The sequence below is a fragment of the Semicossyphus pulcher genome, unplaced genomic scaffold (assembly GCF_022749685.1).
Source record: "Semicossyphus pulcher isolate SPU_LCO1_2020_fin unplaced genomic scaffold, fSemPul1.0.p SCAF_20, whole genome shotgun sequence".
NCBI classification, from domain to species: domain Eukaryota; kingdom Metazoa; phylum Chordata; class Actinopteri; order Labriformes; family Labridae; genus Semicossyphus; species Semicossyphus pulcher.
Genome location: NW_027211694.1, coordinates 14221798 through 14239168, shown reverse-complemented (window position 1 = coordinate 14239168; position 17371 = coordinate 14221798). Strand labels below are relative to the sequence as shown.

Genomic DNA, 17371 nt, shown 5'->3' with positions numbered 1-17371 from the left:
GCCACATAGATACTTCGTATGAGTGTGTTTATTGGAAGGCACCAGGTTGTGGTTTTTCACGGAAATTAACGTGTTAAATGCCTCATTTTCATTTCCTCGCTGCCCTCGGCAACATCTCCTTGAGGATTAGAAAGCGTCACTGGCCTTTTATTACTACGCATGCTTGATAAAATTACCCTTAACGCACATGTTTGTGTTTATCTGGAGACATGGATGCAATCTGCAGCGAAGAATGCTGAACAATAGTTTTAAATTTAGCTCAGAGGACGTGTTTGTGTGTGCTGTGGAGTTACGGGAAGTTCACTCGTTCTCTGTGGGCTTCTCGCGCCCTACAATTCAGAGTGATGTTGCGGCGGCATGTTGCCTTAACAACCAATCACTTCTCAAAACAGCATCTGTGTGTAATAAAATGCGCAACTTCTTCCCCTGCTTCTGTCGTGCGACAATCCAGCGGGTTTAACTAAGAAGAAAGACTCCATATGCTTGTCATAGCTCAGTGGCGATTCAGAGATTCTGGGTGGCTTACATCATGCATGTGTGTGTGTGTCATGTGCCTCTGCAGACCTACAATGCAAATTCATGCATGTGCGCATGCTGAGATACTGCATGCAGAACAACATGCTTTTCATCATTGTGTGGTAGGGGAAATATGCTTTAATGAGGTGATAAGCACCAGCTGTCCAGCATAATAGGACAGAATCAAATGGTATGATAGCAGCACATTAACACAGTAACACACACTGAGTGAGCAAATGAGAAGCATCCCTCACACACTGAGCCTCGTGCCTCGTCCTCAGGCTGGAAAAAAAAGAACACTTCAAGGTTCAAGGTCAATGAAGAAAGCACGAAGAGTTTCTCCTGCACTCAACCAAGCTTGGAGTCAAGATATGTATGAAAAAGACGCTTTGAATGAACTTTGAAGAATGAGGACAGTCGGGGTGCATAATAGTGGAATTTTTGCCAGTACTTCATAAGCAGATATTTTTCTACTAGACAGTTGCCGATGGTGATAACTCGGGTTGGGACAAAATATCGCAACATACGGCGATATATTGTTGTCCTGACTCGTGCAATACACTGATGATCTGATATTGTGATGTATCATTATATGATTGTCTTGCAAAATATCAATTATCGCAGAATTGCTGTATCGTTATCGTGGGCCACCAATCGCAAGTTACCCTTTAATTCCTGCCCTTACTGATAACAATATTTGCACATTTCTTTTCCAATTTGGGCTTTAGTCAGCCGATACAGATGACGTGCAGATATTATCGTCCTAAAATACACACAAGAAAAGCCATAGGAAAGCAGAAATTCTATCCAACTAGGTGATGTCTGCTCTTTATTTCCTGTGCATTAAACTTCCTGATAACCATTAGACAATAAGAACAACAGCAACTCAATCATAGACCTTAAAGATGTAATCTCCAAGATCTCAGTTTTGTTCTCTTTGGCGGCACCTATGGCGATAAACTGTAATTGCGGGAGCACACATCCCAGATATCCAGACAGTGTTGCATGTGTGACGTCCACGGTTGGCTCCGGTTGAAACTCTCTCTTTTCCTCGCTGACGGTCGCTTTCCTTTTTAGACTGTTTGCCTTCATCTGAGCGTCGAAATTGTTTCTTTTTCTTTGGATTTTCACTTATTTTTCACTAAGTTATATCTGTAGTCATAAAACTTTTCTTTGTTTGTTCAGCCATAGTAGATTACTGTTTACTCGCAACACTTGCAGAGACCGGAAAAGCAGCCGCTTAACTCCGCCTACCCTCTCTGGCAGACCAACCACTGCTGGCTGATGGAAAACTCGTCACTAACTGGGCGCCACTTGGGTTTTTTCCACGAAAGTCGCACTAGACACCCATTCTGTAATACTGCAAATGCAAAGGCTTTCATCTGTGGGCCATAGGCTCAAATAGGGATGGACGATATTTGCTTTTTTACCGATATCGGATATGCCGATATTTTACAACGTGAGGTCATCACGCTGCGCTGCGCAGGTCTTCTTCGTGCCGGGGACATTGCGCCAAGTTCTGGCATTTAATCAAGTATGCAGCAGCCCATTATTTTATCGGTTAATTATATCGGCGGATATCGGCATGTTTTTTAAGGCAATATCAGCCGATACCGATAACGTGCCGATAATGTCGTGCATCCCTATCAATCACCATTGTGTGACCTCATTCTGCGATAGATAGTGACTTACACATGAAAATCTTCAAGAGCAAATTTAATACTGACACTCAAAAAAAAAAAGCATCTATTAGCATGTTTCCGGGCCAAATAGATGGAATACATTTTAAGAAATGGTAAAAAAAAAAGGTCCACTGGCCTTTAAAGGAGGAAATGTTACATAATCATGAGAACATCTTGGATAAGTTTTATTGATGGTGAGCGCTGTCTTGGATGGTGGTAGTGTTCAGTTGAGATCTGGAAACCTTCAAAGCCATTTACTTCCATCCTGATAGAACCAGTCAATGACCCCTTTGTATGGTAACGTCTGCAATTGTTCAGTTGTTCCAATAAATGGCTCAAGTTTTCTCCAAACTTTGTCATCCATCTGTGTGTTTTTGCGATCATACAAACCAGGCCTTGGCTCTGAGAAACCTGCTGTTTCCCTGACAATGTCTCCGTCTCAGTTCCCCTCTCATACATAACTGTTCTTTTCTGTTATCTAACAAGTGGGAGCTTTGCTATTTTCTGATCTGTTCTCCTGCTTTAATGTCACTCTCTGCCAGAGCTGTACGCAAGCCCAGGCCTTTTATTCAGTAACTAATGCTTTTAGCAGATTTTTGTACATTCTGTACCTGAAGCAGCCATCAGAGTAAGGAGCTTTCAAGCCGAGGAACACGTCTTGTTTTGATGATGAAAAGAAGTGTGAAATAATTCCGATTTCATTGCGTATTACCTGCAGGAAATTGAGGCAGAGATGCATTCAAATTGTGCACTTAAAGCTGCCGTAATTAGCTTTTCACACATTGAAATTACAGACCTGAGAGAGCATCTGTACGAGAGTATGTGTGAAAGTGTGTGATTACAGTGTGTGCATTATCAACCAGACAGGTGGAGATGTTCTGCAACAACAGCAATTGACCTTGCGCCTTAACCCTTCAAGGAACAGCTATTGTCGGGTCATAGCTTAGCAACTTTAATTGCTAATCCTGCTTCTAGATTTGGCTGTTGAAAAAAAAAAACCAAAAAACCTTGGTGGTTGGAATGAGGGTAAGTCGGGTCTCAATGGGGTCAAATTTGTAGCCCTCAAACACATATTTAAGGGAACTTTAGGGAACCAGGGACAGCTTTGTCACTGTTCTTCAAAATCTTCGAGTATGACTTTATTAAGATGTAAAACATCAGTTTTTATGTCGGGGTTATAGTTTCAGTATCAGACCAATAAAAAAACTATTTCCCTTGGCGGGTGGGATGAGGGTGTGTCGGGTCAGTCGGGTCACATTTGTAGCCTTAAAGTACATATTTAAGGGAACTTTAGGGAACCAGGGACAGCTTTGTCACTGTTCTTCAAAATCTTCGTGTATGACTTTATTAAGATGTAAAACATCAGTTTTTATGTCGGGGTTATAGTTTCAGTATCAGACCAATAAAAAAACTATTTCCCTTGGCGGTTGGGATGAGGGTGTGTCGGGTCAGTCGGGTCACATTTGTAGCCTTAAAGTACATATTTCAGGGAACTTTAGGGAACCAGGGACAGCTTTTGGTCCGGGTCCAAAAGTACGGTTCGTTTAGACAGACGAGAACAGTCTTTGGCACCACTCAAAGCGCTTTTACACTACATGTCACATTCACCCATTCAAACACACATTCACAGACTGATAGAAGAGGCTGCTACCTAAAGTGGCCAACTGTCAATCAGTCATCACATTCACACGCCTTTGGCTATGCCACCAGGAGCAATTTGGGGTCCAGTGTCTGGCCCAAGGACACTTCGACATGTTGACGGAGGGAGCCACCAACCATCCAAATGAAAGTTCCAAATGAACCGCTGTCCTGTTCGATTCAGTTGAGAACATAATCAGACTCAAAGTAGGATCTAATTTAGGAAGTGAACCAAAAACCTGTGGGTCGCATTGTGGGTTGTTAACGGATGTTGACAGGCAGCAAGATGGGCCCTCGGGTAGGGCTCTAATAGACATATGGGCTGACCAAACAATCTTACAAATGCTTGGTATCAAAACTGTTGAGTGAAATTCTAAAGCACAATGGAATTGATCCAACTGTGGAACAATGTCGGTTAAAAGTAAAACAAAAATACGCCGACAACAAAACATCAAAGTTTGGAAATTGTGACCAGGAGGAGTTTCCAAAGGAGTCTCCTTTGGTCTGCTGGTGAAAGCTGGCGTGTGAACACAAACCAAACTGGAGGCAAAATGCAGCATGGTAACAATTCGGTCTTTGATTCGGATCAAACAAACGGACTTCAGGTGTGAAAGCACCCTTAGAGTTTCCCACAGATTTGTCTTTAAATTGTACAAAAGCAGGACATTTTTCACCCGTAAATCTTGAACACCAAGTTTCGCACTTTCTATAAAATTAAAGCCGCCGTCTCGTCCTCTCTTTCCTCTCTATGATTGATTTGACTGCTGCGTGCGTTTCGTTCCCACACCTCTCTCCAGGTATCTCTCTCTCGTTCCCTCAAGACATACAGCACGGGGGGGGCAAACACGACCGAACACGAGATCCGACAGCTACTTATCTCTCCTGCGCCTATCTTTGAATCACTGTCCCTCACTTTCCTAAACTCCTTCTCCACCTGGTTGTCTCTCTCTCTCTCCTTTTACTCCCCAGTCAGCACAAACCCCACCTGCGTCTGTACATCTTAGCTCCAGGCTGTGGCTGCAGGCTGCCCCGTCTCTCCCGTTTTTACACTCTCGACAGCACATAACACAAATAAAAAATTAAAGCGGGCAATTTCAGCGGTTTAACCTGCTCTGCTACTGAAATCCGATTGATTTCGCTCCACCTTAGGGCGGCGTTTCCCGCTTTTCTTCCCTTGTTTTTATAAATGCCACACCTTAAGTGTTTGATTTTTGCCCGAACCGAAGCTGCGAGCTGAAAAAACCACAGAGGCTGTTTTTTGTTTCATCACTTTTTCATCAGAGCTTCATCATCCCCCCGAGTCGATGTGGACCCGACCGATGTAGCCTGGAGCGAAGTGGTGGGTGAGGGGTGTAGTTATGATGTCATACCAGCAAGACGTGATGTCAGACAGCTGCTAAACGCACAACCTGCAAAGTACATCAGGAATCTATCTAGGTGTGTGTGTTTGTTTGCACTCCCAAAGGTCACTCACACGCTCAGGTACGCACGTGTTCTATTCAGGCTACAGACTCACGTGTTCGCTGTCAGCTTTTCGGTGTGTGTGTGTGTGTGTGTTTACATCTGCATGTGCTGCTGCAGCACAAGTGCATAAATTGTCATAATTTGATTCCGGGTAGCTTGAAGTGCAGATAGAGGTCAGTCACACCTCCTGTTCCCTGAAAGAGAGCAGTGCAGGGTTCGAGGAGCGAGAAGAGGAACTGAGGCAGAGTGAAAGAGGCAGATTGATGTCGTAGGTTTCGTTCGGCACTCCCACTTTTAACCGTCGCACCGAAAGGAAGAAAAAGCAGATGTTTTCTCTCTTCATCTTTCCTCTCCATCTGTCAGTGGGAGATGCAGCCCACTCGCCACTTATCCATCTCTGTCCCCCCCCCACCCGATTCTCCTCCGTCCCTCTCTAACACAATCTGTCTTTGTCTCGCGAAATCTTTCTTTTGCTTTATCATCAGCCGCACTCACACCAGTCGTTTCCCTTCCCTCTCCTGCTGTTTATTGCAGCCTTTCTTCCTCCTCTCTTTGCTTCCTTTGAGCCGGGTGGGAGGATGTGTTGGTGTGCTTTCAGCGTGCTCGCTCACGCTGCTGTTAGCATCTGGAGTGTTACGAGTATGACATAGACAGAGAAGATGTGGTGTCGAGTGGTTTGACAAAAAACTCAAACCAAGTTGACCTTCATAAACAACCGTCACTGTTTAAAGATCAACTTCTTGGTTCGACTTTGACCTTACGTACATGCCACAGTTTCCTGTGTAATGAGGGATTACTGGTATTTTCTGACATTGCAGTTTTACCTTTAAAATGTACTTGTGTTAGTTGTTGTGTAATCCTTACTGGCACAGATGTTGCAACTTAACTGGTATTAGTCATTAAAGCTTTTAAGTATTTTGAAACTAATAGAGAGTTATCACCTGACTGCTGTTCCCCTCAGATCTACAGCAGCTTTTAGCATCTTTAAGCCCTTTGTTTTGGTTTTTCAGGCCTGCTAAGTTACATGTTTTTATTCATTCACTCTGCTTGCATCAGAGTTTGCTTTTAGGGATTTTAGGGCTGGAAAGTGTTCTGGTTTCCATTTGTAGTGCGCTTGTAGTCCGAGTAAAATTGACCAATCACGAATCAGCAGGCTGCGGCGGATGCAGTTCCGCCGTTATGACATCCCGGCTCCCATCAGCGGCTACCTGACGGTGATTTAGCTTCTTATTAATCTCTGTAAACAGACATCTGCAGCAAGTTCATCTGTTCTAGGTCTAAAATTCAACTTGAGATAAATTCCCTGCCTTCCTCGAAGGCAGCATATCGATCCGACCTCCTTTCAACAAACGAGCATTTTAAAAGTAGTCTTCTCCTCCTCTTGTGGACAGACCTGACAAAGCTGTTGAAATTTCGGCTATAAGACGCGTTGATAAAAGTCAATCACAATAAAACCCACTGGCTTCATGCCCGGCATGTTCACCGTTGTTGTGTAGAGGCTATATCATCGTCGTTATAGCCGATGGGATCCGAGATTGCAAAGTATGTAACTCAGGAGATGGACCGATCAGCTGTAACATTATGATCACTGACACGTTGAGTGAATAACATTGATTATCTCGTTACAAAGGCACCTGTCAGTGGGTAGGATATGTCAGGCAGCAAGTGAACATTTTGTCTTTGAAGTTGTTGGAAGCAGGAAAAATGGGCAAACGTAAGGATGTGAGCGACTTTGACAAGGGCCAAATAGTGATGGTAAGACGACTGCGTCAGAGATCCTCTAAAACTGCATCTCTCGTGGGGTGTTCCCGGTCTGCAGTGGTCCACAAGTGGTCCGAAGAAGGAAAACCAGAGAACCGGCGACATCGACATTGATGCATGTGGTGCGCAAAGGCTGGCCTGTGTGGTCCGTTCCAACAGAAGAGCTACTGTAGCTTAAATTGCTGAAAGAGTTAATGCTGGTTCTGATAGAAAGGTGTCAGAACACACAGAGCATCACAGTTTGTTGCCGCAGACCAGTCAGGGTGCCCATGCTGACCCCTGTCCAACGCTGAAAGCACCTACAATGTGCATGTGAGCATCAGAACTGGACCATGGAGCAATGGAAGAAGGTGTCCCGGTCTGATGAATCACGCTTTCTTTTACATCACGTGGATGGCCTGGATCACACCAAGACATATCTGTCAGACTTTGCATTTTTTGGTGCTCTCTGGCTTGTTTACTTGCAGACGTAACGCTGGAGTCTAATTCCGTTGGCACCTCAACAGGCGTCCTCCGGGGAAAAGAACTGGCGTCGGATCGCTTCCCAGTGAAATCTGGGCTGCTTTGTCACTGGCAGGAACGCAGTTCAACCCGGGCACAGGAAGTGTCCCTTATGTTATCACTTAGCTCAGAGGATGTGACTAGCTTTCCTAAGGCGTAACAGGGATGAACCAAAGTGACATGGAATTAGAGCGAAGGATTGGGATAAACATGAGAACCACTAATTTAGTGCTCGTTTGTGTAGACATCACAATGACATGAACAGTAATAGTGATGTCATAAGCGATTGATTAATACCACAAAAAGGGGAGTAAATACCAGATTCATGCAGGTGAGATAAAACCTCTCAAAGGGATTATAATAATCGTCTCATCTCGACTGCAGCATCAGTGGGCTATCTAATGCATTCACTTAGCTAGCTTCACAAGTACACACACACACACACACACACACACACACAGTCAGATTAATGCCTGGGAATGAGGTGAGGTTTTAGTGCACTGACCTATATTTCTATTTAATCTGAGTCATTTATGATTTCCCCTGCTCAGCCCGGCATCGCAGACTAAATGATGCCTTTAATGCCCTCTGTTTTTTTCTGCTCTTTATTAACATAGCAGGTAGTCATTGTTAAAGAAAAAGATGTTATCTGTGTGTGGATGGCCAGTTGTGAAAGGGGAAAGCAGCAGGAGTCTGCGGAAGCCAAATCTCTTGTTATTAAGTGGCATTATTTTCGAGTCTTTTCAGGCATCAGATACTGTAAGTATAAGATCTCGCACTGAGTCGGCGCTGAAACGATATTTAGCCACGAGAAAAGAAAAGTAATAACATTCCTCGCACGACTCTCTGCCTTGAAAGAATCAGCTCCGGCAGCGTGATTTCAAGCGAAAGGGTTATTGTTGCTAGAGAGGCGTTTTTGAGATGCCGGTTAGGTCGCTATCTCGGCGCGCACAAAGGCAGCGAAAGGAACCTGGCGATGGAGACGGGCGAAATGAAAGCCGTTCCTCCTGGGTGATTCCGCCCGGCCCCGGCTTTTGTCTGCGCTCGCCTATCAGACCTCTGTGCCTGCACACACGTGTGTGTAGAGTCCCATTCAGGGCCTCCGCAGCTCTGCTACTTTCCGACATCTGCCTGCTCTCTCCTCCTTGCAGACCCCTGTTGATTCGTCTGCTTTAAAATGCATGATGCCACTTCCCGGCGTTCCGAGCTTAACCTGAGGAATCACTTTTTTGCAGATGCACGTGAGTGCTTATGTTATCTGCCTCCAGCTTGCTTAAAAGCTGTCAGGTAGCTCTTGACGTGTGAGCAATTGTGCTTATGAAAATGTCCTTGTGGTTTTGGGTTTTCCTAAAGGACGTGCTCCCCGAGTCGGGTCATGCGCCTCCTGGCCTTGCATCCATGGGACTTTGTGCAATATTTGGACATGACGTGGAGGCATTTTAGCCCCTTTTACCTCACCGCATTGAGAGCTTATTGCTTAAAGCCTGCGGTTATGAACACAGTGTGCATGCACTTGGCTCAGACAAACATATCTGAGCTAGTTTTGGTCACATTGCTGGAATAAAGCGCTCTTTTGGTTTGGCGTAGGACAGCGGTATGCTCTTGGATTGTGGACGTGCAGAATATGCAGCATGAGGAAGTAACGAGTTTTATTGCTGCTCTCAGTTCTCGTCTGTTACCGTAGATGCTTTAAAAAGTCTTTATCTTGTGTAGGAAACAGAATTAAAACAAGCACTGCTTCCTCATTTCATATCACTCTCTTCCCTCCCGTTAGAATCAACTCATTAACCTCTCTCTTTAAGCTCACACTTACAATCCCACACACAAATTAAATATTCATGATCCTTACATTTGGCAGCAGCGGAGGCCAGCAGAGCACCACCAGTTGCTGCGTTTGCCAAATTAGCATATTAATGATATAAATGCTGCTTAATTAACACGCAGAAGTGGATAATGCACGTGAATCCCTGTCAGATCACTCAGAGAGAAGAAAGGGTCAGGCTAATGAGGTTAAAAAGCACATTAACGAGCTCTTTGAGTTGGATTTGCTGTGTGGTTTGGTGCACAGAAAAAGCTGTGGGACACGAGGCAGAAATCACTGCATGCTACTTTAATGTTTTTATTTCACTTTAATAGTGAAATCTGTGTAAAATTGAGTCTTGCAGCAGCATAATATTAAGCTTTGATCACTGCTATACCTGCCGCCGTCAGTCGTCGCTGTTTTTTTTTTTGAAGGAGCAGCGCCGGCGTTCTTCTTCAGCCCCGTGGCTGCGTTTGTTCTTCTAAAGGGCTTAGACAGAGCAACGAGCAAACCGAACGTAACGTGGTTTGACAGCCCTTGACTCCAAGTGGCAGTTTTAAAACACATGCACGCTTAATCCGTGCCAGGCTTTCCAGGGAAGTCGACAGACTCGGCAGAATGCACTTTTGCGAACGCGCAGGAAGTCCTGGTGGATTAAGGTGAGGAGAGAGCACGTTAAAGAGATCAAAATGCAACCTCTGATCTCCAAGATCCCATGTGGACACAGTCGCTGTCTGTTAATCAGGAGATTATCTGCCTTCAGGGCAGCTTTGTTTGAATGGATATGTGAGGTAGGGCTGCATACGAGATGAAGTTATCAATTAATTTTAATAATTCATGGTCAAACACTCATTTATGCTGAACAGTTCCAAAATATTAAAATGCCAAAGCTCTGAAAAACACAAGGTGACATTTTTAGGTGTTTTTGTTCGACCAACAGTCCAAATGTGAAACCAAAATATAGCACAGAATAAACCACAGTTTTTTGTCAATAGAGTAAAAGTGACACTACAGCAAAGCTACTGACTCTGCGAGCTAAACACCAATGTCATCATGCTAATGTGCCCAAGAAAACAGTGCTAAAATGATGATATTAATGCAGTCAATCAATCAATCAATCAATCAATCAATCAATCAATCAATCAATTTATATAGCGCCAAATTATAACCAAAGTTATCTCAAGACACTTGAGACTACAGAAAGAGCAGGTTTACAGTGTACACTTTTTTATTTTGTTTAGAGAGAGACCCAACATGAATCCACCATTAGCAGCACTTGCCAAATGTTGTTAAGGCAGAAACCTTGAGCAGAACCAGGCTCCATATAATGCTACCAATGCTCGCCATCCTTTTTTGCCTGTTAGCATGCTAGCATAGTACAGCTGAGGCTGATGGGATCGTTGTTAGTTGGACAGGTAGGCTTTTTGGCCATAGAACAAAGTGAACTTTTGGCCTGATAATGGCGACAGAGGAAAAGTTAACAGATCACCAAAGAGTTCACCCTAAGGGCGACATGATGGCACTAAAATGTATGGCAATTAGGGGTGGGACAAAATATAGATAGGGCAATATATCGCTGTCCACTCCTCACTCGTGCAATATATTTATCAATGTGCTGGCAAAGTAAACAATACGCCATTGACCCAAAAAGACCCACATAACGAGAGAACAGCACTGTGTCATCAGCATAATGACAGTATTTTCCCTGTAGGTCATAGTTCACGATCTTCTTCATGGACTCTCAAACCACATTCTTCATCCAGTGATGAGTGAGATGAATCACGTGTTCTAGAGTCCCACTTTGATCCACTCAGGTAGTAGACATATTGACACACTGGACTGGGATCTAACGGGAAAGAAAGGAGACCCAAGAGTGGGTCAGAATGGATATAATATGGATCTGTCGCAGGCAGGTTCTTTGGTCAAGTTCAGGGTTGGAGTTTGGTTACCTGAAACCATGTTGATCACAAAGACCCCCAAAATATCTGTGCATCTGATGTTGACTGAATGTCATAAATAACCTTTTTTAACATGCTGCATGATGGTCTTTGACCTTCTCACCACTTAAGTTCATCATGTTCTCTCACGACTCTCTCTTTATGACCTTCACATGTGTTAAGAATCCGAGAGTTGCGCTCCCAAGTGCGATGAAGACGAGTACTCCCATGTTAACCCTGTGAAAACACTCTGACACACTGCATCAGTGTTAAACCACCAGCTCTCCACCAGGAGAACCTCCTGGACTTTATTTTTAGCTTCTATATTCGCTCTCTGTTCCTCTGTTGATGCATTCCTCAGCCTCGATTCCCTTGATTTTCTTACTTTGTCTCAAGAAAATCAGTTTTTCCCAGTCTGAGCCTCTTCTTTGCCGTGTTTCTGTTTGTTTATCCTCCTGTGCTCAGCTTTTTCCAGTCTGCCGTCTTTGTGTAATGTCTGGTTTTGGGGGGGCGACAGTTTGGTCAAGAATAGCCACGTCCTCGCTATGACCCAGTTGGCTGGTGTCACATAGAATCAGACCGTGTCTGTTTTGCTGTGTCAAAATGGATTAGCGTTTGTTTGCCTTTTTTGGCCGCTGTCATTGCAGTCCATGTGAAAAACTGGGTCTGACAGGTTCAATAGACGGGCAATGAGTGTGCGTTTATGTCATATCTGAGCATCAGCAGGTCTGCTTTTATTCAATTTATGCGATCGGATATTCATGCACCAGTGGCATCCACTTAGACAGGGCTGTGTTCGTGTGTGCATTGGTCCATTTATAGGATTTTCCCCGCTGCCATGCTTGTTCTTTTACCCTGTAACAGCTGTATTGTCAAACAGCTTCTAACTAAGTCAACTTTCTCCCCATTTGTGCTCACTTTTCTCGTTTTATGTGGCATAATAAGACACATCTTGCAACTCCAGGAAACGGGAAGACATAACAAATCAGTTCCCCAGAGCGTAAAGCACCTTTCCAGTCCGAGACAGTTGACAGACAGAGGCAGCAAATGACAGACAGTTTGAAGCAGACGGACAGACAGCAGCTGGCTTGTGGATCGACAGGCGGGAAGCTTTTATTTTAAAGCGGAGGAGGGAAAAAAAAGCGTCTTGGACTGAATAATTTAGTGAACTGCAGCTGGGAAAGTCACTTGGATAATTCATGCATCGGGCGCACTTTGTGTTCGCAGTGATTGCCGCCGTGTGTGCGAGCGGTTGGGCTTTGAATGAATTACAAAAAAAGTAGGCAAGTTTCGGGTGAATCTGCGCTCGCGTGCGCGCGTGTGTGTGCGACAGCGGTTGGTCTTTGAATGAATTACAAAGTCAGATGTGCACTTGTGACAAATCCCTTGTACAGATAGTGTTGCTGCTGCTCCAGGGATAACAAGGAGCTGGCGAAGCTTCAGCGCAAAATAGCAGAAGGAAACACACACACACACACACACACACACACACACAGACAGAACAGAGTGCGAAGCTGCTGTTTGATTTCATCAGCAGACTTGATCTCAATGTCAACATAAAATAGTGGGTGATGGGTAATTCAGTCCTCTTTTAGGTTGTGAGCCACAAAAAAACCCTTCAAAATAAAAGCACCTCAGGCAGTCGACCTCCGATTTGCTGCTGATATTTCTTTTTGAGTGCAGTTTAGTCTCTCCCAAGAGTTCACTGCGTTTACATTTTGCCAATTTTCATAAAATCTGCAGCAATTTTACGTCAATCGTCAACATCCAGCGCATCCAAAAGTTGCTGTGTTTCCTTTTTCCTGCAGTAAATGAGCTTCTCTTGCGATGGAAAGTGTCCGGAAAATGCTTCTGCTGTAGAAAATAACACAAAATTGGGAAGAAAATGTGGCTACAAAAGTTTAAAGTCTGATTATCTGCCACATTTTTCCCCTCAATCTTTTGCTTTTCAAAATGAATGCTTAGAAACTCACGGATTAAAGAAATAAAACAAAACAAAGCCACTGAGAACTTTAACAGATCTTTGTGACTTTTTGGATTACTGAGGGATAAAAGAGTGTCCATCCAGGGACACACACATTGCTATTAAACATACCCTGCTGTGTGTGCCCACATCGTTTGAACTCTAGCTCTCTGGGTGCAGCTCTGTGTCTTTAAATTGGGTTGGATTAAATATAATCCCTCTCCAGCGGGACAGATTCTCTCAGTGCTTTCGGGATGGTGCGTTCAGGTACACTGGACGAGCCCTAATGAAATTCCCTCCAAACACGTTAGATGTGCAAGGCAGGGACGCCTTGTTAGACATTTCTTCTCCCAATCCCAGCGAGGCGGTCTCTTTCCTCTGCATGTGTGAATGCATGTCTGTGTGTGTCTGCATACATCGCTGTGTGAATAGGCTGCCTGTGTGAATTTGAGAGTGTGGACGGGTCTGTCAGCGCTTGCGTGTCTGTGTTTGCGTGAGCATTGGTGTGCAGTGGTTGACAGTTCTGTGTGTACCTGCAGGTTCAAGTGTGTGGGTCAATTTACTTGCATATGTGTGTGTGTGTGTGTGTGTGTGTGTGTGTGTGTGTGTGTCGGGCTGCAGTGAGCGAGTCAGCAGGACACAGCTCTGTATTAGAGAGCTGTTTGAAGAGCTGTCAACTGACACTCTGTGCTGATGGCTATTACACTCTCACAGCTAGAGTAGTGTTCACTGCTAATGGACCGTCAGCATCTCTCTGTCCCTCCGTCCTTGCTTAACCTCCTTTATATTCAGTCTTTATGTTAAAAACATGTGCAAACTAAAATCTTAACACAATATGTTTATACCGTTATCTTGAAACGGTGTCCAAGAAAGACTTTAGGGGATATAAAAAACAGATTATAAAATGATATGCTGTCTTTTAGTCCCTAATATGGGACAAACCCTGGATGCAATCTTAAAGAAACATACATTTTATATTTAAAAAATGTATCGGTCACTTCCCACAATGCAACTCTGTTAGTAGAGCTGTTCTGATACCGATACACGTATCCAAACAGCCTCCAATACACTATTGAATGCAGTATTAGGTATAAAGGAACACGTTGGTGTTCCAATACCATAATGTATTAGCACCCCCAAAATCAGATTGTTCATCCTTCTCCAAAACAGAAGCCTACACCGCTATAATATGCTGTATATTATATCTGCTACTAGCAACTACTGTTTCAGAGTGGAAAATAAGAATTGATTTCAGGTAAATTATCATGTGACATAGCAAACAACAACAGTACAGTGCTAGCGGAGAGTGCAACGTTCATCAAAGCTAGCAAAATTTGCGCAAGACGTACAGTAAATGCCGATCACGGATTTTAAGGGTGAACGTTCTTTGTTAAAGAGGGGGTATTATGCTGTTACACATTTTAAGACATATATACAATGTTACAATGTTAGATGTCCAGACGAAACGTAGGTGAAGTTTCAAATCTGTAGGTAAAAGTATGTAGGAGTAATCCCCAGGCTTCTCATGTCAGAAGTTTCAGACAGTTTTTTTTAACACGCCGCACTTTGTGACATCACAAAGTTTTGACAGAGCTGACTGAGTCATTTCAGGCAGAGGCTGTATGAGGACCTGCACAGAGTACAAGTGTGAGAAAAATGATGAGTTTTTTTTAAACTGTAAATTATGCTAAACTACTCCATAGGTTTCTCAGTGTGAGCCTGAAATTAGCATAATCCCACCCCACCCCCCTTTAATTAAATGTTTAGATAATTAAACAGGTAAAAAATACAAAAGGAAGCAAAGTAAAAATCAGTGTTTCTCTTGGCTGTCACGACTCGAGCTGCTAACATTAGCACAGCCTGTTTTTACCTGCTTAGCTTTAGTTTAGCTGTTAAAAATGTATCATAATATGTATGTTGTATATAAGACTGGTATCAGAAGGGTATTCACTATTGGCTAATATTTAATTCTATGTATTAGAATCGATACCGGGGAAAAGATGGTATCAGAACATCTCTTTCTTTTAGTTCCCCTTAGCTTATCCAGCATGTCTGCTGTGGCAATAGGAAATCTGCTTTAAACTCACACCCATATTTTATTGCACAGGCCTTTTTTCTTGGCCCAATATGAGATAACCCTGACATCAACAGACTTTAAAAAGATCCATCCCCCTTCTCCTCTGTGCCTGTGTAGTATTCCTCATGACGCTTAAGCTGATTTTCATGTGTAACATCTGCGGCGTGCCCCTTTAAGTCCATCCCTACATCTGCTCTCCATCTATTCTGATTTGATTTAGAAAACAATTCTGTATCTGACCCTGAAGGATAACACAATCCCTTTGCTCTTCTGTGTCCACTATCAAAACATCAATCATATACACAGTGAGGGGCTGTTTCAGGTCTGCAGAACGTGGTAGAGATGTTATTTCCACACCTGTGTGCTGGTTAGTCTCTCAGCAGGGAGCAAATTACAACAGTAAAAAGTAAACTAGTGTGATTCAAACCTCCTTCTTTTGCTTCTTCACGCAGAATGATTTATGACCCCTGAGTGCTCAGGATTGAATTTGTGCTGTTGCATTCCTTGCAGATTCCCCCCATGTTTATATAGCTTCATATATTCTGTATTACACAGAATATATTTATGTAAGTTTGTTTGGTGGGTTACTATTTTCAGTTGGTGCAGAAATACTGAGTTTTATTTCACCTACACAGATTATTGATTGCACCTCCTCTCTCTTTTCTTTTGTATCACTCTGGCTACCTTTTTCTAACTCTACATATCAAAGCTCAAACATTAAACGAAATAAAACTCATGTGGGTGTTTTGTGCCTCTTTTAACAGTGCTGGCCAGTTTCCGAGGGACTGTCCAGCATGGCCTCCCGCTGGAAATCGGAGACACGGTGCAGATCCTGGAGAAATGTGAAGGTACAGTACAAACTATAAAGTTCCTATATTACATAAAAGTTGTTGCTTTCTGTGTGAGGATTATTAGAAATGAAAGAGAAGCAAGTTCTTTTGCTTGAGTAGTGAAGTGAAAACATGCTTTCGAAATATCCGGAACGCATCCCCTTTTCAATTCTTATGCAAATTAAGCTGATGCACTTGTGGATTTCCCTCGGTAAATGTATCACATATAATTGGTAGAGGCATGTGATTCTCATACGTCTGCTTGAAGGATATGGTGGTGCAAAAAGAGCAGCATCATGCCTGTGATGAATGCCTGTGGAAATTCATGTTTGCTACTGTTTCCTGCACCACAGACTGGCTGCTTTTCCCGCCTCTCTGCCCACGCTGAGTCTGTTTTTCTCCTCTACTTGTTTTCTCTTACACTCTTGCCTTTGCCGTCCACTCCTCCCCTTGTTTTATTGTCTCCTTTTTTCACTCTGTATTATTTTTCCTTCTTCTGTAGTCCTTTTTCTAAATCTAGAAAAAGCCACTTTCATGCACACCTTGAGACAAATAATGCACAAACACATACAGACGTCCCGCTTCCGGAGCTCTTGACACACTCTGTCTCACTTCCTGTTGGGAGGCAGAAGCGCACACTCACACCGAGAGAGTGGTGCAGACAGCCAGCCAAAGCGATGTGATATTGCGGTTAAAGGCCCAGAGGAAGTAGACTATAGCGCTGCCAGCGGAAAGCTTGGTCCTGAAGGGAGGAGCAAAATCAAAATCCTGCCAGCAGTGAGGGGGCCGAGAGACGGGCTGCTGACAGCAGAGGAGACAGACTAATGGGTCTGCCTCATGTTGATACTTCTGACACTTCAAAACGAAACGCAGGAGCTTACTGTGTGAAAGTGTCTTTACTGCGCAAGGCTCCTGTCTGTAAAGGAGCCACCTCAGTAATTGTTTTTTTGACTTGGAGCTTCAATTGCACTTAAAAATTTGTTAAGTCCCTAACAGCAGTGAATACATTAAACTGATACAGAATGATGTAAAACAGTGCCTCCAGACCTGCTTTGTCTTATTCAACAGCCCACACAGTCTATGGTTTAAAGACACAACCTGACATATTGAAATGATTGAAAAGTGGATGTTATTTATCCACACACAGACGTAACTACTTTTTTCTGCAAATGTTCATCAATTGTTCAGTTGTTTTGGTCAT

The 17371-nt window shown here is 43.5% G+C and overlaps 1 protein-coding gene across 3 annotated transcripts in view; it reads left to right on the top strand.

Annotated features, from left to right (window-relative positions):
- Positions 1 to 17371, top strand: part of dock4b (dedicator of cytokinesis 4b) — a 141068-nt gene that overhangs the window by 22068 nt on the left and 101629 nt on the right. For all 3 annotated transcript variants that reach the window (XM_069670841.1, XM_069670843.1, XM_069670842.1), the window contains exon 2: positions 16105 to 16188. In XM_069670841.1, coding sequence (XP_069526942.1) covers positions 16105 to 16188 — 84 coding nt within the window. The remainder of the gene's footprint in view (positions 1 to 16104; positions 16189 to 17371) is intronic.